This window comes from Coloeus monedula (assembly GCF_965178545.1).
Source record: "Coloeus monedula genome assembly, chromosome: 16".
NCBI classification, from domain to species: domain Eukaryota; kingdom Metazoa; phylum Chordata; class Aves; order Passeriformes; family Corvidae; genus Coloeus; species Coloeus monedula.
Genome location: NC_138796.1, coordinates 8,196,903 through 8,220,326, shown reverse-complemented (window position 1 = coordinate 8,220,326; position 23,424 = coordinate 8,196,903). Strand labels below are relative to the sequence as shown.

The 23,424-nt window shown below is 50.5% G+C and overlaps 1 protein-coding gene across 1 annotated transcript; it reads right to left on the bottom strand.

The window, feature by feature from the left end:
- Nucleotides 1-14,609: 14,609 nt before the first annotated feature.
- TBL3 (transducin beta like 3) lies at nucleotides 14,610-23,084 on the bottom strand. The gene is made up of 22 exons (XM_082292010.1): nucleotides 23,017-23,084; nucleotides 22,837-22,888; nucleotides 22,660-22,755; nucleotides 22,385-22,432; nucleotides 21,914-22,055; nucleotides 21,638-21,722; nucleotides 21,153-21,320; nucleotides 20,681-20,756; nucleotides 20,435-20,531; nucleotides 19,856-20,052; nucleotides 19,412-19,553; nucleotides 19,005-19,063; nucleotides 18,410-18,513; nucleotides 17,863-18,013; nucleotides 17,508-17,738; nucleotides 17,266-17,336; nucleotides 16,721-16,877; nucleotides 16,304-16,362; nucleotides 15,961-16,064; nucleotides 15,726-15,797; nucleotides 15,228-15,386; nucleotides 14,610-14,742 (listed from the first exon to the last, which is right to left on the bottom strand). The coding sequence occupies exons 1-22, from the start codon at nucleotides 23,067-23,069 to the stop codon at nucleotides 14,630-14,632; spliced, it is 2,436 nt and encodes an 811-aa protein (XP_082148136.1). The 5' UTR covers nucleotides 23,070-23,084; the 3' UTR covers nucleotides 14,610-14,629.
- Between the last annotated feature and the right edge of the window lie 340 nt (nucleotides 23,085-23,424).

Sequence of the window (23,424 nt, the reverse complement as noted above, 5' to 3'; positions counted from 1 at the left end):
TCCCGCCCGGGCGCTGTGAGGGCTGTTGGTCCCGCCACACACCAGGGTCCCACTTCTGGTGTGCTATTACCAAAAACCAGCAGCAAACTCTGTGTTTAAATACTGTGTGTGAGCAGAACAGGGAAGGGTTGCTTTACATGAGACTCCTGCCTGTGCTCCCTCGCGTTTCGCTTCACATCGCCCCTCGGGTATGATGGGTCTGTGCTCACCCTCAGGGTGGGCACAGGGATCCCCTCAGCGGGAGGCTGAAGGGGGTCTCCGTCTGTTTCCCCTCGGTGTGAGGAGGGTTCTGCCATGTTCCCTCGGAGGGTGTCAGAGCAGTTCCTCTCATATGATCCTCTCAAATGAGCACAAAAATACATATAAATATACATACACATGGGGTCTGGAGGATCTCTCTGATGAGCAGAGACTGCGGGAGCTGGGCCTGGTCAGTCTGGAGAAGGGAAGGCTGAGGGGGATCCCATCAATCCATACAAATCTCTCCCAGGGCTGTCAGAGGATGGTTCCAGACTCTGTTCAGTGACAGGATGAGGAGCAATGGCCAGAAATTAAAACACAGCAAGTTCCACCACAACATAAAGAAGAACTTCTTTCCATGATGGTGGCAGAACACTGGAACAGCTGCCCAGGGAGAGTGTGGAGTCTCCCTCTCTGGAGACATCCCAAACCCACCTGGATATGTTCCAGTGTCACCTGCTCCAGGTGACCCTGCCTGGGCAGGGGGCTGGACTGGATGATCTCTTCCAAACTCAACTATGCTGGGATTCTGCAATGTGTAGATACTGTGTGTGGCAGAGACCATGGAGCACAGCAGCTCTCCTTCGCGCCAGCAGTGCCGACAGGCACCTCAGTGTTCTCTCCAGCACAGTCATACAATCAACAGGGCGATTTTATGGACAAACAAATGGATAACTCCATTCAACCCATGCTCCTCTATTGCAACACGACCATATGGAGTTCTACGTGGTTTTAACACCTGTCACATGCTTGTAAATCTATCTTGAGGGAGGATTTTCCTCTTTCTGAGAGTGTTGGCATGTGTCACACCAAGGCAGGCACTGCCTCAGAGTGGCTGGGTTCCTCAGGGTGATGGAGAGCCAGACCTGTCCCCAGGGCCTTGGTCTTGAGTGGACATTTGGCATTTCTTTTATTCCCAGAGAGCCACAGGCTTGTGAGCACATGAGTGTGGTGACCCAGCTCCTGGGCAATGGTCCAGCCTGGCATCAGACTTTGGATCCTGCTCTTTCACCCCTTGGAAACATTAATTAGCTGCGGCCTTAAGAAATTATTAATGGAGGTCAGAGGGTGAAAATTTGGATAGTGGCACAGACTTGCTCTCATCCTCCTTTTTGGCTTGATTCTGTCATGCTCTTAAAGGTTTGAGAGCCACAAGATAAGTCTCCTACCGTGAACAATGTGAATATTGTATCCACTTCAACTTTTCTCCTGTTCATCACCTGTAGGTCAAGTGAAAAATATTATTATTTTGCTTAATGCAAACAAATGTATGTCCGGGATGGAGGTGGACCAAAATGTCACCTTATATAATTAACACAGTAAAATTAAGTGGTGTAAAATGTGTATTAGAAAAAGCATCAATTTAGAGAAAACCCTTAAAAACTTGCCCTCAAAAATATTTCAACACTTGGTGTGTTTCATGTGGAAATGGCTGAGCTGTCTCCTGCTCTGTGGAGCACTGAGCTGATGGTCTGGATCTCCATGTTGGGGTCTCTGTTTACCAGTGCTCCTTTATTTCTATTTATTTGCGATTTCATGGGAATGTTTCTTTGCTGATATTCGTGAGGGAGGGAGAAGACATGTGAGTAACTGGTAGGAACTGCTGGAATGGCTTTGTCTAAAGTTTTAGACAACTATAAATTTCACACACAAAGGAAAGATCAAGTAGGGACAGCAACATTTTTATGTCTGTTTTCCTTGCCCACCAATAAATGTTTTAACTGATGCTCATGAGCTCATTAATTTTTGTAAAACCAGGAAAAACGAGAATGAGATACCAAGGGAATTTCCTCCAGAGCTTTATTGTTTGGTCTTCAAGCAATTAAATAGTTGCCCAGATGTTTCCAAGTCACAGCAATCTCCTGGCTTGGCCGTTAGCAGACTGCTTCCTTGATAGTGATTTCATTTATGGAGTCCATTAAAACATCAGCATTTTTATTGAAAAGGAAAAAACTCATAGCCTGGAAGGAGGCTGTTGGTTCCAGAGATTTGTGCTCCACATTGCTCCCCTCATCCCTTTCCTGCTGGGCTGTAGGAGCAGAGCTGGCCCTTTAGGAAAATGTCCTCCCAGTTTTGTCCACTTGCCCTCAGGTCCAGCATCAGCTTGGATTTCAAAGTTTAAAAAATAGAGAAATGCTCAAATTCAAGTCAGAACAAGAAAACTCACTGTTTCTAAATGAAACCAAGTGCGGAGCCAAATTAGTTCCATCCAAAGGAAGGAATGTGATGCAGAGCTGAGGAGGGATGAGGGAACATTCCCTCCTGTTCCCCTTGGACAGCCATAACCCACCCAGCCTTCTGCTCCCAGCACTGATTTAGGAGCTGGAGTGTGCTAGAGCCTGTTACCAAACAAACTCCTCACACAGATTGGATCTGAGGGAGGAATTCTTCCCTTTGTGGGGTGGAGAGGCCCTGGCACAGGGTGCCCAGAGAAGCTGTGGCTGCCCCTGGATCCCTGAGAGTGTCCAAGGCCAGGCTGGATGGGGCTTGGAGCAACTTGGGATAGTGGAAGGTGTCCCTGCCCAGGGCTCCTGGGCCCAGGTGCTGCCAGCAATGCACCCATTTTTCAGTTACTGGCGTCTGTGAGACTGAGCCCACTGAAGTTGCTGATGTCACTGAGTATGTCCCTCTTCCTCAGAGCCATGCCTGGAATGGGGCAGCTCAGGGGGTGATGACAGCAATCACCAGGAAGCAGCAGTAAAACCCATACTGGAGAGAATAAAAGGCTGTGTTTGCCTTTCTCAGAGGTGTTTGATCTTCCGCTCTTACCTTTGCACCTGCTAAACAATAACTGGGAAGAGGCAGCTGACAGTGGGGCTTGGGGAAGGAAGAAGAAATGGGGCTGGATACCCTCTCTGCCCCTCTGAGCCCTGCAAAATCCATGACACAGGAACCCTCACAGTGGGCTTGGACAAGGACAAAGGTCCCATCCTAAATACAGCCCCTGAGCAAAGCAGGGTGACCTCAAGGAGGGGTGGCTCTGAGGAGAGGAGACACATGAAAAAATGATCCCGAGGAGGGATGATCCCAAGGAGGCTTCACACAACTCTTTCCCAGCAGTGTGACCCCATGTTCCTGCAGGTTGGTCATTTATGGACTGGGACAAGGAATAATATTCTCAGAGCCTTCTTCATTTGGGAATCTAAACACCACTGAATATTCAGTAATTTATTTAAAGTTTTAAATAAGGCAACTGGAATAGGTTGCCCAGAGAGGTCCTGGCTGCCCCTGGATCCCTGGAAGTGCCCAAGGCCAGGCTGGATGGGGCTTGGAGCAGCCTGGGACAGTGGAAGGTGTCCCTGCCCCTGGCAGGGGGTGGCACTGGATGGACTTTAAGGTCCTTTCAACCCAAACCATTCCATGATTCTATGATTTTTTTGGGGGGAAAATTTACCCTGTGCCTCTCAGGATCCTTACCAAGGATTTTACCAAGTGTTTTTGTGGTGGTTTTGTAGGTAGTTCCAGCTGAATGTAACAGTTTCCCTCTGCAGGGGAATACAGCAGGAAGCTGTCTTGTATTTACATGTAAGAATGTGAGCCTAAAGTCTGACCAGTGACAAGCCAGCACCAGGAATTAGTCACAGACTTGTTTGAGAAATTACAGCCAACTAGGAAATAGCAACAACAACAAAAAAATATGTTTATTTCTAGGTAACTGAATCATATCTCTGCTTGCGTACACTACATCACCTGCAAAATCTCCCAAAAGTATAAAGTATTATCCCCCAGATACCAGGAAGGAGCCTGCAGCCTCCCTGCCAGGGAATGGGTGAGATGCTGATCTCAGTCAGATCCATCCAGAACTGCTGAAATGTGTTCAGAACAGTCTGAAGTGTAAGACTGAGCACAAGGCACTGCCTTGCTCAAATCTAGGCATCTACACTAGACATTGAGTTTGTTCTTTTAAAGTTGGTGCCATTTTTATGTGTGGATCCTCTTGCTGATTAAAATGAGTAATGGTGTATATATTGGCAATGGCAGGGGCAGGGAGAAAACCAAATTATTTCTTCAGGTTGGTTCAGATGGTCCTGTTTGTGTCATGCTCCAATCTGTCTCCTCCTTCCTAGACCCACTCTGACCATCCCTGGATTCAGTTAATCCATTCTGAAGATAAACACAGCAAAATTGGGGGTTCCTTTTGTGTTCTTGAAAAATGAAGCACAAAGTCTTCAGTGAGCAGCTCCTGTTCTTCTTGGCTTTGCAAAAGGAGAGTGGCCCCTGATTTGGGGTGATTCCCTTTTGCCACAAGGAGGTCAAAGGAAGTCAACAGGAAGTCCCCTTCAGTGGAAGAGGTTTTCCTCAGGTAACAGTTGCTATGTTTTGACTCATTAAGAATTAAATATTAATGAAAGAACAACTCCTTCCACATTACTCTTCTCCTACCAGGATTTTGAGTGAAGATTGAATCTGGTTTTCTCGGGTTTCTGAGGGGGACAAGGAACAAAAGTTGCAGTCTTTGCTCTGAAATACAGGTGAACTTTTACCCAGAGCTGCTGGTGCTGGTGGAATCCCCAGGAGAGAAAAGGCACTGTGTATACTCTGCTCCTCAACGGCCGTGAGGAATGAGGAAAGAGTGGGATGGGCATCTCTGACTAATCTGGAACGAACACAACGGTCTTGTCTCTGATCAAGTTACTACATTTAGCATGAAGTAAGAACAGATTTTGCCGAAGTGAAAACAGTATTTCTCCATGTTTGCTGGTGCTTGCTGCGCTTGCTTTTGGCTGTACTGGTGTTGCTGGGATTTTCCCCCGCTGGATTTGGGAATGTGTAAGGCAGGCTGTGCACTGCAGAGTCTCAAACCCCCTTGGAAACTCAACCCTGCTTTTCTTCTTCCTTCACATCCCATTTCTGGGTCCCAACACGTCCACACAGCGCTGGCCTTGTGGCACACACATCAAACACCACTTTTTCCTGAGAAAATGGTTCAGGAAACCTCCTCTTGCAGTAGCTTAAATTACATTCTCACTCTTTCTGGAAGATTCCCTCTTGAATCACACTTTTATCCTCTCCATAACCTTAGGAAAACACATCACTCTTATAAAACAACTATGAAATGATTGGAACAAGTTCTTGGTAAACAGGAGCCCATCCGCTGTGCGTGCCCCAGGCAGCGAGCAAACCTCCTGTGACAGGCAGAGCTCTCCCTGGGCTGGGTGAGGCCATCCCAAGGGCTTTGCAAAGAAAATCATCCGTTGGGAGTGAGGTTTGAGGGAGTTTGATGCGATGCTGTGATTTTGGATCCTGAAATAAAGCTGCCTGTGAACAATGAGTGACCCCCTGCACTGAAGGGGGATGTGCACCTTAGGAAGCTTCTGTGATGGAGTGAGAGAGGACTGAGCTGCTGCCTGGGCTCAAAGAGTTGCTGAATTGAGTCTGCCACAGAAAAATGCTTTAGTGCCTGCAGCAGCTGCTGAAATTAGGATGAAATTAAATACTTTCTTCTGGAGTAGTTACTGCAAAATCTCTCATCTCAGCCTGTGTGAAAGTTCAACTGCTTCCTTTGTTCATGAGGTGAAGGAGACTTTTGTCAACTCCAGTGTCTGGGTTTTCATTATCCTTTTTAAATAAAGCTCTGTTTCTCTATTTATTGAAAGTCTAAAACCTCTTTGTACTTTTAAAATCAGCTTTTAGCATCTGGGCTTTTCATTAAAGGTGCTGATAGGTCTTGTGTCATCGCAGGTGACCTTCAAGAACAGTAAAGGGCAGGTTTTAATCCTGAAGGTGAGTGAGGGAAAGATGAAGCTTTTCCACCAGCTTTGTTCCAGGCCCCCCTTGGCTGTGCTCACAGCTCCTTTCTGTATCTCTTCCTCACAGCTGCAGTGTCCTGAGGGTGGTTTGAGGACTTTTCCTCTCTTCGCCTTTCCTGTGCGGGGCATAGAATGAGAAATCCCTGATGCAGAGTCCTACATATCATCAGCCTTGAGGGGCAGAGGTCAACCACCAGCCCAGACATGACTTCTGTGTGTGGAAAGGATGATCATAACACAAATCCTTCTCTCCAAGCATTTGGGACAAGGCTGTTTCTTGTTAGAATTGGAAAATGGCTCAGAGGGAGCTGGAGAGGAGCAGCCTGTGGCTGTCCCTGAGCATCTGTGCACTCAGATTCTGCTTCTACTGAAGTTACTCCTGATCCACACTGAAATGAAAAGACAAGCAGAGCATCAGTGTTTATTTGTTATGGATGAGAAGCTGATCTTGGAATGGAAATACTCAGTGGGACAGCCCTGGTGATATGGGCTTTCCTGCAGTCTCTGGATGACCTCCTTTGTCTTCCCAGTCATGGACAATCTGGGCAGGCAGTCTGGTGTGACTCCCTGTGACAATGCCTTAGTCACCTGCCATGACACAAACATGTTTCTGAGCAGCTGTTTATGGCCAGAGTGATGCTCCTTGAGTAGCAGAGCTTCACCTGGGTGGGGTGCACGAGGCTCTCTTGGAGCAGAATTATGGGAGTTATTATGGAAAAATCCCATCTTTCCTGCATCTTGGCAAAGCTGAGCAGTGCACTCCTACATATTGCCTGTTAACTGATGATCTCTTTGGTACGTTGTAAAACAACTAAAGGAAAATTAACTGCTGCCCTCAAAGCTGTGTGAATAAATATCGATGATGAAACAGCAAGGTCCAGCAATTCTTGCTGAGTCTCACTTTTTCTGGGCACACCCCTCCTCCCCTGCCATTAATAATTACCCATGAGAAAGCACTGATTTATGGCAGGATGACATGGAAGCTGTAGAAGACACAAGGTAAACTTGATAATATCAGAAAAACAACATTTGTCTTAGTTTTCTATAAGTGAGTTCCAATGCATCCAGCAGAAGCAGCCTCTTCCAGTCTGTTATCCATCCTTCCTGACAGGAATGGCCCTGGCATGGCTGGGTGTTGTGGAGAGGTTTGAGGAGCATTGTGCCCATCCAAGGGCCATCTGGCCCAGCCGTCCTTTTGGTTTTGCAGGTGGTGTCACTGCAGACGTGACTCATGAGGTCATTCTGGAGTAGACAGTTTCGTGACATCACACTTGACACCGCCAGGGGACTGGTACTGCTGTGACAGCTGCAGATCTGGAACTGAGCCCTCCAGGTGACTCTAGCGGTGTTGGTGTCTTGGAGGAGTGCCAGGCTTTTCCTCTCCCTCCCTGCACCTCAGTTCTGTGTTACAGTGACCTTCACTTCCAAAAAACATTTTCTCAATAATGAATTATTGCATTTTTAGCACTTTTGCTCATATTTGGTTTTGTACAACACCCCTGTCACCAGCAATCTCCCAATCAGTCCAGTCTTTTCCAGATCAGCTCTCCAAACTGCATGGCTGGTCCTTCTGCCTCGGGTGACTTGCAACCCCCCATGTAGCTTCACCTTCCTGTTGTAACATTCCATTAGGTATTTTCCACACCCCCCTTTTTGCTTGAATTCCCTGAGAATGGTGAAATACAGCAAAGCCTCTGACCAAGGCTATTTCCTACTCTTCTGGTTTTTATGGCATCTGCAGATCAAGGTGCTCTCTGAACCTCCCCAGCCATCTCCTCCTCCTGCAGCTCCTCCAAGGCTTTCCTTGTCTTTGGCTTTTCCCAGTCAGGATAAACATGTTTAAACCTTTACACTCTTGGAAAGTGGTTTGTATTTGCTCTGAGACAGAAAACCAGGCCAAGGTGCTTCACTGGGAGTCTTGGTCCCAGATATTTCCAAGAGCCACTTAACAGAGCCATGTGAGGGTGAGCTTGGCCCTGGCTTGGCTGCCAAGGAGAAGCCAAGGAGTGCAGGTTTGAGGACATGGAGTCAGGAAAGGGTTTTGGCACCTTGGAGACTGCGGCCTTCTAAATAAATTTGCTGGATGAAGTGATTTCCTCTCACTCCATAAAATCCTCACCCTTTGATCTGCGGAGATTTACCAGCACATGCTTTGGCTGGAGCCTTTCTAACAGAGGGATGGAGGCTCTGATTCCCGGGCTGTGGAGGGCAGGAGGCTGCTTCACATCCCTTTTCCACAGGGCAGCTCCCGTGCAGCTTCCTGAGCCAGGAAATGCCCTGGAGATGCTGTTGGAGAGATTTTTTTTTCCAAAATCCACACTGAACCAAACTCCTCCTTGCATTACTTTCCCTTTTTAATGTAGGACAGACACCCAGCAGCAATAAATCCAGCTGCAATAAACCTGCTTCCTTTGTCCCCAGAAACTGCCACCCTGCTGTGTGGGAGCAGCCTCCTGTGCTCATGGAACACAAACCAAGACCCTCCTCACTGTATTTTCCAGCCATCCAGAAGGAATCTGGCTTGGCTCCCTATTCCAGTTCTGGGGTTTTTTTTTGGTAGATGAAAAATCACCTGCAGCTTTTGCTGAGGGTTGGAGACACCAAGTGTAGCTGGGAAATTAAAGGGAGGCATGGCCAAGCCCGTCAGTTTGTGTTCCAATAATGAAAATTATTAAGATAATTATAGTGATAACGATTCAGTTGCGGCTTTATCAAAGAAGAGACAGTTTGATCACACGGTACCCATCAGTCCTGAGGTTCAGGGAGAGGACAGGCTGTCCAAGGCTGGAATTACCTCTCCCTGTGCCTCTGGGCAGTGGAGCTGCTCCTTGGGAAGAACTGGTGGGTGCCCTGGGAGGGTATGGACACCTGGCTGGATGCAGGGCAGGGCACTCAGAGATGAATCTCCATCACGTATTTAAACCTGAGGAAGTTTCAGTCTTTTAGTTACACCCTGGGGATGTGTCTGTTCATAACATTGGTATCTCCATGGACATACAGATAAAACTACCAGAAGTCTATTTAAAGTAACTCAGCAGGTGCGACAAAGCAGGGAAAATAATATTTGCAACAAATATTACTCACATTAAGTGGTGCCTGATCTGTGTTTTACAACAACTCATATTCTCAATCAGTTTTTGGAACTAGAGTGAGCTCAGCCGTCCGTGCAATACAGCCATAAAAACCTCACGTGTGTCCCGGAAATATCTCGGAGCAGGTGCTGCTGCCCCTGTGACCTCCTCTAACGCAGGGCTAGCAAACAACCCTGGCTCCCTTCCCGGCCCTGGTTAGTAAGGATGTGATAAAAGAAGGTGTTTCTCCTCCCCGGTTCCCTGAACTGTGTCCCGCCTGCAGCCGGCAGTATTTGCATGTTAAAAGCAGGGGGAAAGGTAAAAGGCACGCGGTAGTTTGCCAAATTACGGAATTTCTGCCTGGTGGCTGGGCGGAGGAGGAAGCTCGGGAACACCTCTGCCCTGCCTCCTGCTCCAGGGTATTTAAACTCGGCGGTCGGGGCTGGAGCCGTATCTCTGCTCCCTCCAGTTCTCATCCTTCCCTCACACATCCCTCCAGCTCCCTGCGAAGGAGGAGCAGCCGTGGGGAAGATGAGCTGCAACAGGTACCCCGTGGATGTGAAGGCTGTTGGTTTCATGCAATGCAGAAAAGAAAAGGTACTTTAACTTTTACTCTTTTTTTTTGGCTTTGTTTTCCTCCTTAAATACAATTTACAAATGGGGAAACGAGAGGAGTTACTTTTCCGGGGGTATGCTCATTCCCCACAGTGTTGGGATCGGAGCCTTGGGATCTAGGACAAGGGGACTTGTTTTTTAATGGGCTTCACATCTTGGATTTTGCTCTCTTTCTGTCACAGCACCACAAAATTCTCCTGGTTTCAGCAATGATTTTTCCATTTAGGGCTATGAATTAAGGAAATATTTTTGTAGGTTTAATGTTTAATTTAGTTTTCATTGTGACACTCTCAGCCTGAAGCCACAACTAAACCACAGCAAATGCTGATTGCCTGAAAGCATCCAAAATTTAACATTGTGATTAAAATGCTTTTCTTTTCCCTGTTCATTTCCCAGAACTACATGATGTTTGTGTCTTGGTCAGATCAGAACAACATTCTCATCTACAGGACATTTGAAGAGTTTAAGAAATTCCATGTAAGTGACTTTTCAATTCCTGAAATTTCAAGGTTCCTGTCCTGGGGAGGGGAAGGAGCCCAGGCATGTGTCAGCTGTGAGGAATCACTGTTCTCTCTTTCTCCTTGCTTTTAGAAGGAGCTGAAGAGAAAATTCCCTACTGAAAGTGGGTCACTGAGGAGTTTACCCAGGTTTAAAGGTAAGGACAAATCTTTGATGGGCCACAAACACGAGAGTGGTTGGGGACAGTCATAACCCATGACAGAGACTGAAGTCTCTGAGTCTGACCTTGCTCTGGAACAGATATGGAGTCACTCCTGCTCCTGCCATGGCACCACTGGGTCACATCAACATGTTTGGGTCTCATATAGACCTAAAATAACCCAGAAAGGCTTTTTTTAATAGATAATTGCACTTGGTAAATTAATGCTACGCTTCAAATATTGGCCTAGATCTTCTTGAAACTTTACATGTGAAAAAAAGATAAATTTTAAATGTTAAAAAATCATATCAGGAGCTGTTAAAAATGACAGGGAGGCAGGGACAGTGACTTTGTATGGTTTGGGCTTGGGCAGGAAGGGTGGTGGGTGAGGGCATCCCGGCTGCTGTTCAGGGAAAAGATGCTGCTCCCAGGATCCAGATCCATTGCTGTCCTATCCCAACTGTGCCCTTGTTATTTTGAAGGTATAACTATGCAGCAGAGGAAGGGAGGGAAGCTGAACAGGTGCCTGGAGATCCTGAAACTGCTGGAAACGTATTCCCAGGAGCTGCTGAAAACGGATGTGAAAATCTCCCAGGGTGAAGAGGTGAATCAGTTTTTCAAGGCACAGACTCAAGACCTCGATCCCTCCTTCCCTGAAAACAGGTATGAAATCTGAGTTGTACTTTTTTCTCTGTTCATGAGACAGAAATGTTATGGGATATGGATAGAAGGGAAACACCAGTTACACTCCAGGGCGGTTCAGCTGGCTGCTTCAATCATGGTTAATTTTGTTTCTGATGCCTAAAGCTTTTCTCAGCCCGCTGCAGAAATGATTTTCCCAAAATCAATAAAAAACTCAACCTTCCACTTGCATTTTTGACATGAGACTTTACTTTCCAGTGTTGTGATCATGCCATCAGTATTCAGAAAGGAGAAGAACCCCCAGCCCCTCTCCATCACCCTCCCTCAGGCGTCAGAGAGCTACCGCTGCATTGAGGCCTTTGAAACCAAAGACACAAAGAACAAACCTTTCACAGTGGCTCAGAAGGAGATTGTGGAAGTGTTAATCAAGGACATGACTGGTAAGTTTGAGAAGAGTCAGTGTCAGGGGTGGATGGGCAGATGGATTCATAGCTCGGCAAATGCTGAGGTACTGTCAGGGTTGCAGGTGTTTGCACTTGTGTGTTTACCTGGGGGGACAGTGAATGCCCCTGCTGTCTCTTGTATCCCCTACCCAGGGATTATTGTCATGTCTTAAGTTGCAGGCTGTTAAAATCTGGGTATTTTTGTTCTTTGTAGGCTGGTGGCTGGTGGAAAACGCAGACAAGCAGATAGCCTGGTTCCCAGCCTCATACCTGGAAGAGCTTGATGCCTGTGAGGACATCCAGAACGCCTTTAGCTCAAATGAGGAGGGTAAGTCTGTTCCTCCTTCAAAACATGAGTTCTGCAAAACCCCACCACTTTACCCACTGCCTGGAGTCCCTGCCTGGACCTCTGACTCTTGTGGTCAGCTCTGCCACCACCTGTGGGTCATGGAATCATGGAATGGTTTGGTTTGGAAAGGACCTCAAAGCCCATCCCATTCCACCCTCTGCCATGGGCAGCAACACCTTCCACTGTCCCAGGTTGCTCCAAGCCCCATCCAGCCTGGCCTGGGACACTTCCAGGAATGGGGCAGCCACAGCCTCTCTGGGCACCCTGTGCCAGGGCCTCCCCACCCTTTTTGTAAAAAACTTTTTCCTTATATCCAGCCTAAATGGATCACATTGGGGTCCCTGAGCAAACCAGTCACTCTCAGCTGTCTCAGGGACAGTTGCCCTGCAGCTGGGCTGGTCTTTCATTGGGATTGGAGCATTTTCTCCACAAGGCAAACCCAACCTCTTCCTCTCTCTGCAGGAAGCTTGTACTTTGTGGTGCAGGCCTATGAGGCTCAGAAGGCAGACGAGCTCTCGCTGAACCAGGGTGTGGTCGTGGAGGTGGTCAGGAGATCCCACAACGGCTGGTGGCTGATCCGGTGAGGAGGCTTTCCCAAAGTCCTGGCTCCCCGAGGGAGCTGCTTACCTGCTGCAGGTGCTGCTTGCTGCTCCCCACCGTGTGGGATGCACAGGAGCCCCTTGAGCTGAATGTCCTTGGCTGGGGATGGATTCCCTGTCCTCACACCCCATGGACAGCACAGAACTGCTTCCCCAAGTGCTATGCTCCTTCCCCTTGGCCTGAGCTGCTGGAAGCGTTTTCTCAGTGTTCTTTCCATCCCTGCCCTCAGGTACAATGGCTGCACTGGCTACATTCCCTCCCTGTGCCTCCGGCCCTACAAGAACCCTCACCACAAGCTCCAGACCATCATGAGCTGCGGCCTCAACACCTCCACCCCCACCCTCTGCTCCCCCCAGCCCCGGGGCGAGGCTGTTGCTCAGCCCAGGCTGCAGCCTAGCCCTTCCTTTGCCCCCCGTGAAGAGGATGGGAGCCCTCAGAGAAGCAGATCCCGGTCTCTGCCCAGGGCCAGCTCCACCTCGGAGCTGGATTTGGACAGCTCCTCCCTGAGCTCGGCGAGAAGCAGTGAGGGGGACGCCCGGCTGGCCTGGACACCCGACTTGTCCCGATCCCTGCCCGACGTGGAGCAGGCCAGAAGCTCTCCCGCCCCGAGCCGCAGCCTGGCCACGCACAGCAGCAAATCCCCACACCTCAATGCCAGGAACAGGAACGATTCCGGCTTTGTGGAGTCCTCTGCAGCCGAGCTCGGCTCGTCGCTCGCTGACCCTGAGCTGGCCGCGGGTGTCCCCAAGGTGCCGGCGCGTCCCTCGGCCCACGAGATCCTGCAGAGGTGCAGCACCGTCACCAAGCGCGCCGTGCAGCAGTCGGCTCCCCGGGAGGCCCTGCAGGCCCTGCTCCCGATCCCCAGCCGGCATTAGTGGCCCTGGAGGGGACACGGGGACAGCCCCACTCGCTGGAGGCCCCTGGGAGCAGCTCCGGAACGTCAGGGCTTGGGACTGTCCCCTCCCAAGTAACACACACACAGCCGTCACCTCCCCGGGCAACACCGTTCCTGCTGCAGCTTCCACAGGGGTCAGGGAGCTACTGGGAGAGGAGCGAGTGGTGTCACTCGGTGTGGATCCGGCAGCTCCAGAGCTGGAGGTCGCTTGGCAGGCAGGGAGTTCTCCCTGAGGCAGGTGTTCACCCTACCCTGCAGTATGTGAGCGTTTCACAGTCGTGGCTGTGTTGTTCCCCACAGCAGGATGAGCTGACACAGCCATGGCCACAGTGGAGGGCAAAGGCGTGGCACCAGCGTGACTTAGTCACCCCTGGCACCCTGAGCTAGTTACTGGATTGGGGAGGGATGGGATGATGCACCTGTGTGATGTCAGTTACCTGAACCCCCTATTTTATAGATTTTTTTTAACTCTTTGACTTCTGGTGTCAATTTTGGGGTTTTTTTATAGGTTAGTGAAGAGGCCATGAACTATAGGGAGGGGCTGGATCTGCTGAATGGTTGTGAGAATAAAAAACCTCTTGGGGAGGAACCTCATCCCTGTTCCCTCCAGCCATGTCTGTGCAGGCACAGGAACACAACCAGGGGAATCACAGCTTGTGTCCCACCTGGGGATGGGGACAGAGGTCACGTTTATGGACAAAACATTCCCCTTTCCAGGGGGCTGGGTAGTTACTGAAACTCACGACGATTCTAATCCTAAACTCATTTGCTAGAATTGAGTTAGAGAAAGCTATAGGAAAATTAAGACTCTTCTCTACACTCATGACTTTAATTGTACTTATTCTCCCAGGTATCTCTTAGTATTTTTATAAAGAACATGTGGTGTTTATGTTGTTTGTATTTTATACATTTTTGTCAATGAAATAAAATACATGTAAATATCTCTGAAGCTTTCTTGTGTCTCATGCTTTAAAAATTTGCTATTTGGGGAATTTAAATTGTGCTTTTCTCCCTCCCAGCTTCTAAATTTGGAGTGGGCACAGGTGAGACCCCTGCCTTGGTCCAGGGGGCTTTGCCCAATCAGGATCTCAGTTCCGTGAGTCCTTTAAACCCAACTGCTTGGTGGGATTCTGCCTTTTAATTCCAAACTAACTTCTGTTTGTGAGTCTGAAAATTCAGGGTGTGAAAACACAAACCCTGGCTTGGCCAAAGAAACGACCTTTTCCTTTCATTCAGCCCTGAGTAAATGGGATGCTGGACTTGGTTTAGAAATTAGAACATTTATTATAAAATACAGAACTAAAAATCCAGCTGCCATCCTGGTGGGAAAGAGCTCTTTGGAAAGAGAAATTGGTGGGAGGGGGGGTCACAGAGTCCCCTGGTCCTGCTGGGCCACATCTGCCAGCCTCATGTTCTGCCACATGAACTCGATGAACGTGGAAGCCTGGAGCAGCCGGCTCAGCCTCTGGAAGTGGCGCTCTGCAAGGAGGGAAAGGATTGGAGTCACAAGGGAGGCAGCAGAACCTGTCCTTAGACTGTGGAGCCAGGCTGGGAGAGCTGGAAATGTCCAGCCTGGAGAAAGGAACACTCCAGGAAGGCCTCAGAGCACCCTCCAGTGCCTAAAGGGGCTCCAGGAGAGCTGGAGAGGGACGTGGGACAAGGGGTGGAGGGACAGGACACAGAAAATGCCTTCCCAGTTCCAGAGGGCAGAGGGAGATGGGATATTGGGAAGGAATTCCTCCCTGTGAGGGTGAAAAGGCCCAGGGAAGCTGTGGCTGCCCCAGATCCCTGGAAGTGTCCCAGGCCAGGTTGGATGGGGCTTGGAGCAGCCTGAGATGATGAAAGATGTCCCTGCCCATGGCAGGGGTTGTATTAACTGACCCATCCCTTCCAACCCAAACTGTTCCATGATCCCTGATCCAAGTCAGCACCTCCAACCCATGCCCGTGCCTGCAGTGCCTCACCCGTGTAGGGCAGCAGGGATTCCACAGCAGATTTAATTCCCGAGAACTGCAGCAGGTTGTCCGGCGCCTCGTGCTTCAGGAGGGTTTCCATGACAGCCTGGGCCTCATGGCAGTTTCGGGAGTTGGTGTTCCATGTCACCAGGAATGCCAGCACTGCCTCTGTGGGGGAAGGAAGCCTGTCCAGGCTGGCACATGGGAGAGGCCATACTGGAAAACATCCCTGGTGTCCTACAGAGAGGTGCAGCTCCCACAGAGTGATGGAAGCTCCTCTGGATCCCTGGAAGCATCCAAGGCCAGGCTGGAGAGGGCTTGGAGCAACCAAGTGCCCAAGTGCCCAAGAATAGTGGAAGGTGTCCCTGCCCATGGCAGGGGGCGGGACTGGACAATCTTTAATTTCCCTCCCAATCCAAACCATTCCAGGATTGTAAGATTCTAATTTCAGGTGACAAAACAAGCCTCTGACCCAAAAGCTTTCAGCACTTTAATCCTGCAACAAACCTTTCTGATCCTTGCGGAGCCGAACAATGTTCTCTTCCAGGCGCCTTCTCCCCTCAGGTTCCTTGAGGATGGCTGGAGACAGAAATGAGAGCAGGGACACCACGGGTGATTTCACTTAGGGAAAACTGAGAATTTCAGACTAATTATTGGACTTTGTAGCCTTGAACTAGCTGGGAAAGGTGTTCTGGGAAGCAGAGAGAGCCGGAAATGCCTTCAGAGCACACTCTGGACTCACCCTTGACCACCGTCAACACCGTGTGCGGCCGGTCCAGGGAGATCGCCAGGCCCAGAGCTTTGAGGTACCGTTTCTCGTGGAGCAGGTTAGAAAGCTCTTGCTCTCTGGAAAACAAATCAGGGGCAAGAGTGAAACCAATCTTTGGGTGGTGGAAAAAAACAAAACTACACAAAAAGCAGCAGATTTGGCAATAACGGTTAAGAAGTCCGTGGTGCTTGTCAATAAATGCCTCAATTCCCTCACTCCAATATTGGGATCAGATGGAGCTGGATGGCTCCAGGTGTGGACAGTTTCACTGCACAGTTTGCCTTTCACAGCTCTTTATGGCACAAGATCAACTCACTTCATAATCTGCTCCTCCTGTTTAGCCTGTGCTTCTTTCTCCTCAATTTCAGTCACATCCTATGAAAAACAAGATAAAACTTTATCAAATCCAACTTTAATATAGAAGGATTTTGATTTAGCCATTGAGTGATTTGGAAACCAGTTTCTGCACCAAAATCTTGGGGTCAAGTAATTTAAATGTTAAATCCAGCAATTCCCAACCTCCCTCCAAAGCTCCAATGCTGGGGCTCATGTGCTGCTCTAAGGAAATACAGGATGGCCAAAAAATAGCCCCAAACCCCAAGATCAGCCTTGCTGACCTAATTTCAAATGGCAGAAAAGGAGGAGAGCATGTGAGGAATGAACCACTGGGATGCTGAGCTCTCCAATTATCCCGATTATTAACCCAGGGAGGAACCAACCCCCCATGCTGTACCTGCCACAGGGTGATGCAGGAGTCACTGGAGGCTGTCACCACCATGTCATCTTTCTTGTTGGCGTGAAGGCCCCAGATTTTATCTTCATGACCATCTAATGTTTTCACACACTCGTTTGTTTTAATTGTCCACAGTTTTAAGAGTCCGTCGGATCCACTTTTGGAAGAGAAACACAACAGAAAGAATCACTGGACAGATCCATTCTTGCTCTGTGCCACCTCAAATATCAGATGAACTTGTCCCATTCCAATGCCTTCCAAACAGGAGCAGAATTAACCAAAAATGTGGCGGGCAAGATGCACCCTTAGATCTGTCTACTGCATTTGTCCCAACCCAGCAATGCCACAGCAGCCACATGGAATCCATGGAACTGCTGGAGAAGATTAAAATAACCTCTACAGAAAGCTTGGCCTAAACATGGCATCTTCCTATTAATCCTTCCAAAGATTCTTTGGACACAAGACTGTTCTCTCTTGGTGCTGGTGATGAGCTCAGATATTCCCTTAATTCTGAAATCTCCCCAGATCCCTGGGCAGGCACGAACCTGCTGAGCAGCTGAGCCCCTCGGCTCACAAAGATGGTCTTCAGCACTGAGGCATCGTGGCCTTCAAAGGTCTGGAAAACAGAAAGGAAGCTCAGCAGTGCCGGAGCCACTGCCAGGCCTTTGGAGAGACACAAAAGGATCCGATTTACTCATAAAGGCCAGAGAAGTAAGTTCCAGGTTTTTGATGGATCCTTAACGACCCCCAAGGTTTTGCCCAGGGCAAGGGGCAAAGTTCTCATCACCTTCAGACAGCTGAAGTCCCGAAGTCCCCAAAGCTTCAGGGTCCCATCAGCTGAGGAAGTGGCCAAGACCTGATCCACGGGGGAGAACTGCACACACCAGACCCCACGTTTGTGCCCAGAGAAAACCCCCAGGAGGGAGCAGTCGGAGCAGGACCAGAGCTTGGCCAGTCGGTCCTGTGAGCCCGTGGCCAGCAGTTTGTCATTGGGGGACACTGCCACACTGTTGATATCCTGGGGAAGCCACAAGAGGAGGAGAAATAGGGTCAGGCCTTGGCTCTGGCTGTGGGACACGGAACAAATGTGGGCTGCAGCACAGGAGGGAGACTGAGGCACTGAAAGGTCAGGGCAGCTGTACCTTGTCATGGCCCCTCTCAGTCACTCTGGCATGGAGCGGCTCTGGGCTGGAGATCAAGGCTGCTTTTGCTTTGGAAGTGAGGGATTCCGGGATGTTCCAGATCTTGATGGTGCAGTCCTGGCTGCTGGTCACTACAAAGCTTTCCTTCAGCCTGGAAGGAATTAAACCATCAAGTGCAAGGAAACAATTCAGTGGTTTCTCCTCCCTGGATCTGGGAGGGAGGGATCTCCACACTCAGCCTCTGCTGGGATGTGGAACAGTGTTTGCATGGCTTTCCAAGCTCTTTCATTTCAGAGTGACTCCCCCATCCCTGGAAGCGTCCAAGGCCAGGCTGGACAGGGCTTGGAGCAACTTGGGATAGTGGAAGGTGTCCCTGCCCATGGCAGGGGTGGGACTGGATGGGCTTTGAGGTCCCTTCCAACCCAAACCATTCCATGATCCCTTCACACTTGGGCACCATGAGAAGCTGGGAGGGGGGCAGCACCCACTAGGACATTCTCCTCCATCCCTGTGGTCACAAGGGGAACCCTCCCCCAGTTTGTGTTACCTGGAGCAGGCAACAGCACCCACGCCGTGGGCATGGCCCAGGCCCTGGGCCACACAGGTGACCCTGCCAGCCCTGCCCATCCGCCACACCCGGATGCTTCTGTCCTGGGGGGAGGAAAGACAGAAAATGCTGGAGTTTTCTGGGAAGTCATCCGTCCCCTGTGCTTTCATCACATCCTCAAGCCCGACTGGTCCCTGATATTCCAGCTTGAACCTTCATCTTTGTCACAGCAGGTGACAAGATCAGCTCCCACTCTGGAATTCCAGCATGGGGGTTTATTTCTGGTTGTATCAGAGCTTTATTTTTGGGTGCATCAGGGCTCTTGGCACCTTTTCCCCCATCAGTCTCACACTAACAACTGTTCTGACCAGGATGTTTGGAGAAGGAAACACCTCCTTCAGGCCAATAAAATACAACCAATTTTCCCAGGGACAACATTAAAAAGGAATAGTGGGAGAACCTTGTATTTGGGGGATGCAGAAGACAGGGATTGTATGAACAAAACTCCCTTTCTGGAGTTCCAAAAATGATATAATTTTGCCCCTGAGGATCACTAGGAACGAAGAGTTTCATTAAATGGAGAACTGTGACACACCTTGGCACAGGTGACAAACATCAGGCCTTTTCTGAAGACGTCCAAAGCCAGGATTGTTTCTAAACGGAAGAAATAAAACCTGGTGGATGCAGAGCAATACTGAGATGGGACAACAGAAAGGGGCGAGTTAATGAGCCCAGTTAATGAGACAGGGGACATGTCTGGGACACGACACCCCCAGTCCCTATGGACTGAGCCTGTCACACATCTACACCTTCAGCTCCAATTTAAACTGATCTCACTGCCAGGGATAGGGTGTATCCCATGGTCCCTTTCCCCACACAACTCCCAAACCTGCTGTGATGCTGCTCCAGCAAGAATTCTAGGACTCATTTCCACCAGAGTTCAGGAGAAGCTGGATAAAGGAAGAGCTGCCCACGTCCCCCCCGGCCAGCGCTGTCACACACCTGTGTGGCCGTACAGGATCTGGCAGTGGGATGTTGCCAGCTCAAACACTTTCAGCTGGGGGCTATTGGTGGCCACAACAATGTGAGAGTCACCAGGGCCCAGGAACTTCACATCCAGAACCTCCTCGTTGTATCCTGCGAGCTGGAATGGAAACAGTCCAAGAGGGAAAAGGCAGCTGAAGGAGAAGGTGGGAATGGATGGTTTTCATTCAATACTGGATGTAATTTCTACACCCAGGAGGGATTTATGGCTAAGCTTGTTCTGCTTTCTTGTTTCTGTGTTGGGTCTCTGGGCAAAATTCCCCCAAACCAGTGAAATTCCCTGTCACTATGGAACAATTCCAGAACAGGCTGGAGCCAAGGGCTCCCCTGGGCAAAGCTCTTCAAGAAGCAGAGCTGATCCTGGAGCATGGAAAGAGGGAAAGGGAGGCTGAGGGCTGTCACCTGCTTCCTGAGCTGAAGGGTTTGAGCATCATAGAAGATGATGTTGTGCTCCATGGACACGGTGAGGATCTCATTCCTGGCGGGAACAAACTGGCACTGGGAGAGGCTGCGCTCGCTCGGCTCCTCCCGCAGCACGAAGGGCACGGGCTGGGTGTGCACACAGGCAGCTGTGGCCACGTCCCACACCCTCAGGATGCCTGAAAAAACAGCAGAAATCATGGCAGAGCCACTGCTTTACATAGTGGATGTCCAAGGAATATTATCCAAAGTACACTGGGAAAAGCCACAGAGCTCCAAGGCAGGACTGGGCAGGATCCAATGGCGGTGGCAGGAAAACCCTCCAAGTTTTGCTTCTTCAGTGCAAATCAAACTCATTGAGTTTGAAAATAGACATAAATGTGTTTGAGTATTAAATGGATCAGAGTATGCCTTCCCTGTCCTGCTCATCCACTCCTGCCCGAGGAACTCAGGAGCAGGCCCTGCTCTCCAGCCACATGGAGAACACACATCCCAGGAATAACAGCAGTGAAGTGACTGAAGTGCCACCCTTCAGGCTCCAAACGTGGCAGTGACACCCACCTTTGCTGCCGGCTGTGACAAAGTGCAGCCCTTGTTTCTTCACACCCAGCTGAGAGAAATCTCCCTCTTCAGGCAACAATACAGCAGCTTCCACGGTCTGCAAGAGTCAGAGAGGCACAGAACCAGAGCTGAAAACCCCTGGGAAGGGAGAGAAACCTGATTTCACAATGTACAGACCCTAAAGAGGGAAACCATAGCCTAGAAACTACAAAGGACTTCAAAAGAAGAAACAAAAAGCAGTTTCACCTCGTAGACAGGAACAGTTCGTTTGCTCTGCCTGGTGTCCAGGTCCCAAACCATGCAGATCTTATCACGGCCAGAGCTGCAAATGAAAAGCTCAGTTTTAGTGCTAAATCTGTTCAGCTCGGCTCTGGGTACAAATTTGGCACTGTGGGAGTTCAACACCTCTCTGGAGAATCAAAGGGAGGGAGAACACCAGCATTCCCTGTGCCAGCACAGGGTATTCCCAAAAACACAGGCAGGTTGGATGGGGCTTGGAGCAGCCTGGGATAGTGGAAAGTGTCCCTGCCCATGGCAGGGGGTGGCACTGGCTGGGCTTTAAGGTCCTTCCAACCCAAACCATTCCATGATTCCAATGTACAGGTGCTGGCACCCACTGAGCACTTGTACCAACCCTTCCCCTCAAAGCAGACCTGCCAGAATTCCCCAGTCCTGCAGGAGGTGAACAGATGGAGGGTCAAGCCCTGCCAGGAGGTACCTCAGGAGGGTGTTCCCATCTGCAAATGCCAGCGAGGTGACAGCACTGAAGTGCCCGTCCAGCACTGCCACACATTTGCTGGAATTCAGGTCCCAGATGCGGATCTTGTAATCGATGGAGGAGGAGAACAGCTGCAGGCGGGAGATGTCCGGGTGGAACTTGACCAGGCTGGGCAGGAGGACAGGATAGGAATAAACCACCCAACCTTTAAATAACGCACATCCCAGAGCAGGACAGGCTGGATGGGCTTGGAGCATCCTGGACCAGTGGAAGGTGTCCCTGCCCAACAACTCTGTGATTCCATGAGAATTCTTGACCAAACTGTTTCCTCTCTGGGCAAAATCAGCCATAACCCTGCTCTTAAAAACCAGGAAGAGCCCAGAACCTGCTTGGAATGGGCTTTCATGTTCCATTAACTCAAGAATTCCACATCAATCCCAGTATCCCACCACAGCCAGGGACTGACAAACACAACTCATCCTTACTGTACCACTCCAGAGGATCCTTTCAGGTTGTGCGTGCAGTAGTGTTTGATCATATCCCAGATCTTAATGGTGCTGTCGCAGCCACCTGGAAAAAGCAGGACGTCTGGGAATGAACTCCGGAGGAGAGACGTGGGAAGCCAATAGATCTCCAAACCGGACATGGCACTGGAGCAGTGAACCTCTCCTGACTGCACTCAGGAGGTCGCTGCCAAGGGAAGTTCTCCAGGAGCAGAAGATCCCTTGGGTCACCCCCACCGTGACAGTGCTGGCTCGTACCTGTGGCCAGCAGGGTGGCCGTGGGGTCGAAGGCCATGGTGGCCACGGGCGCGGTGTGCACGGCTCGCCAGGTGCGCGCACAGCTGGGCTCCCTCCAGTGCCACTGGCGCAGCAGCAGCGCCCGGCTCCCTGTCACCAGCACCTGGGAGTGGGGCAAGGGAAGCACCATTAACCATGGATTGATTCACTGGTTGGGTTTGGGTTTCTGTCGGTCCCACACAGAGGTGCTGCTGCTGGAGCTCAGGCTCTCAGCAAGCCCGAGTCTGACCCAGAGGGAAGCGCCTGAGAAGGCTCCAGAGGGATCTCGGGACGCACAGAGGGCATGGATTAGAATCATGGAATATCCTGAGTTGGAAGGGATGCACAAGGATAATCGAGTCCAACCCCTGCCCCTGCACAGACACCCCAAAATCCCCCCTGTTCCTGGCTCAGCCTGTCCCAGGCTCCTGACAGCCCCCAGCACAAACCCACCTCATCATCAGGGCTGAGCACGAATGCTGTGACATCCTCTTCCTCCTCCTGGGAAAGAAGAAGGCAAATCCCACAGTTAAACCATCCCTGGAAAGATCTCAGAGCTCCCTTCTTCACGCGGCTCTGCTGACAATGAGCACAGATCGGGGACCACCCAAAACCCTGTGTTTGGGTCCGTTCCCACCTTCCCTGCACTCCTCACCCCTGGGAGCTTCATATCCACAGTGGGAAAATCCCCCGGGAGCCCAGGAAAACCCTCAGGAGAGGCCGGTCACCTGCTGGAGGCTGTGCAGGAGAGCTCCTGTTTCCACATCGATGACGTTGACTTTGCTCCCACAGGGGCAGAACATGAACTTCCCATCCCGGCTTATCTGAAGAAAAGGGATCGGGAACAGGAACGTTAGAGCCAGGAGGCGCGACATTCCCAAATGTCCCTCCAGAGCCTGGATTACCTGGATTCTTCCTCCCTTGTAGAACGGCTCGATCTTCCGCGTCACGGCGTAGCTGGAAGGGAAAGAGACACGCGGAGAGACCCCGTTAAAGCGGAGCGGCGGTGGCCCGGGGGCTCAGGCCGCGCGGCCCAGCCCCTCATTCGCCCTCGCAGCCCCAGCCCGGTCCCGCCGCTCCCTCACTTGCTCTTGAAGCGCACGGGGGCGACGGCGGCGGCCGGGTCCGTGTCCGCCATGGCCGCGGCCCACGTGCTTCCGGCCGCCACTTCCGGGAAATGGGGAAACACTTCCGGCCCCGGCAGTGACGTAAGCGAGGGGCCGCCACCCGCGCCGCGCTGGGTGCGGGCAGGGGGCGGCTGCGGAGTAACGGGATCAAAATTCCCCTTGCTCCGTGCAAGCGGCGATAACCCAGCCCGCAGTAGCTCCTGCGGTGCATCTTCTCAGCGATCCAGAGCGTTCTCCAGCAAAACATTCCCTCCCCGCCCCAACGGAGTGATTTCCCTGCTCCGAGCATAGCGAAAAGCAGGACTTCGGACAATTAGAAAGAAGAGAGACGCTTCATCTTTTAAGCATTAAATCTTTTATTGCGCA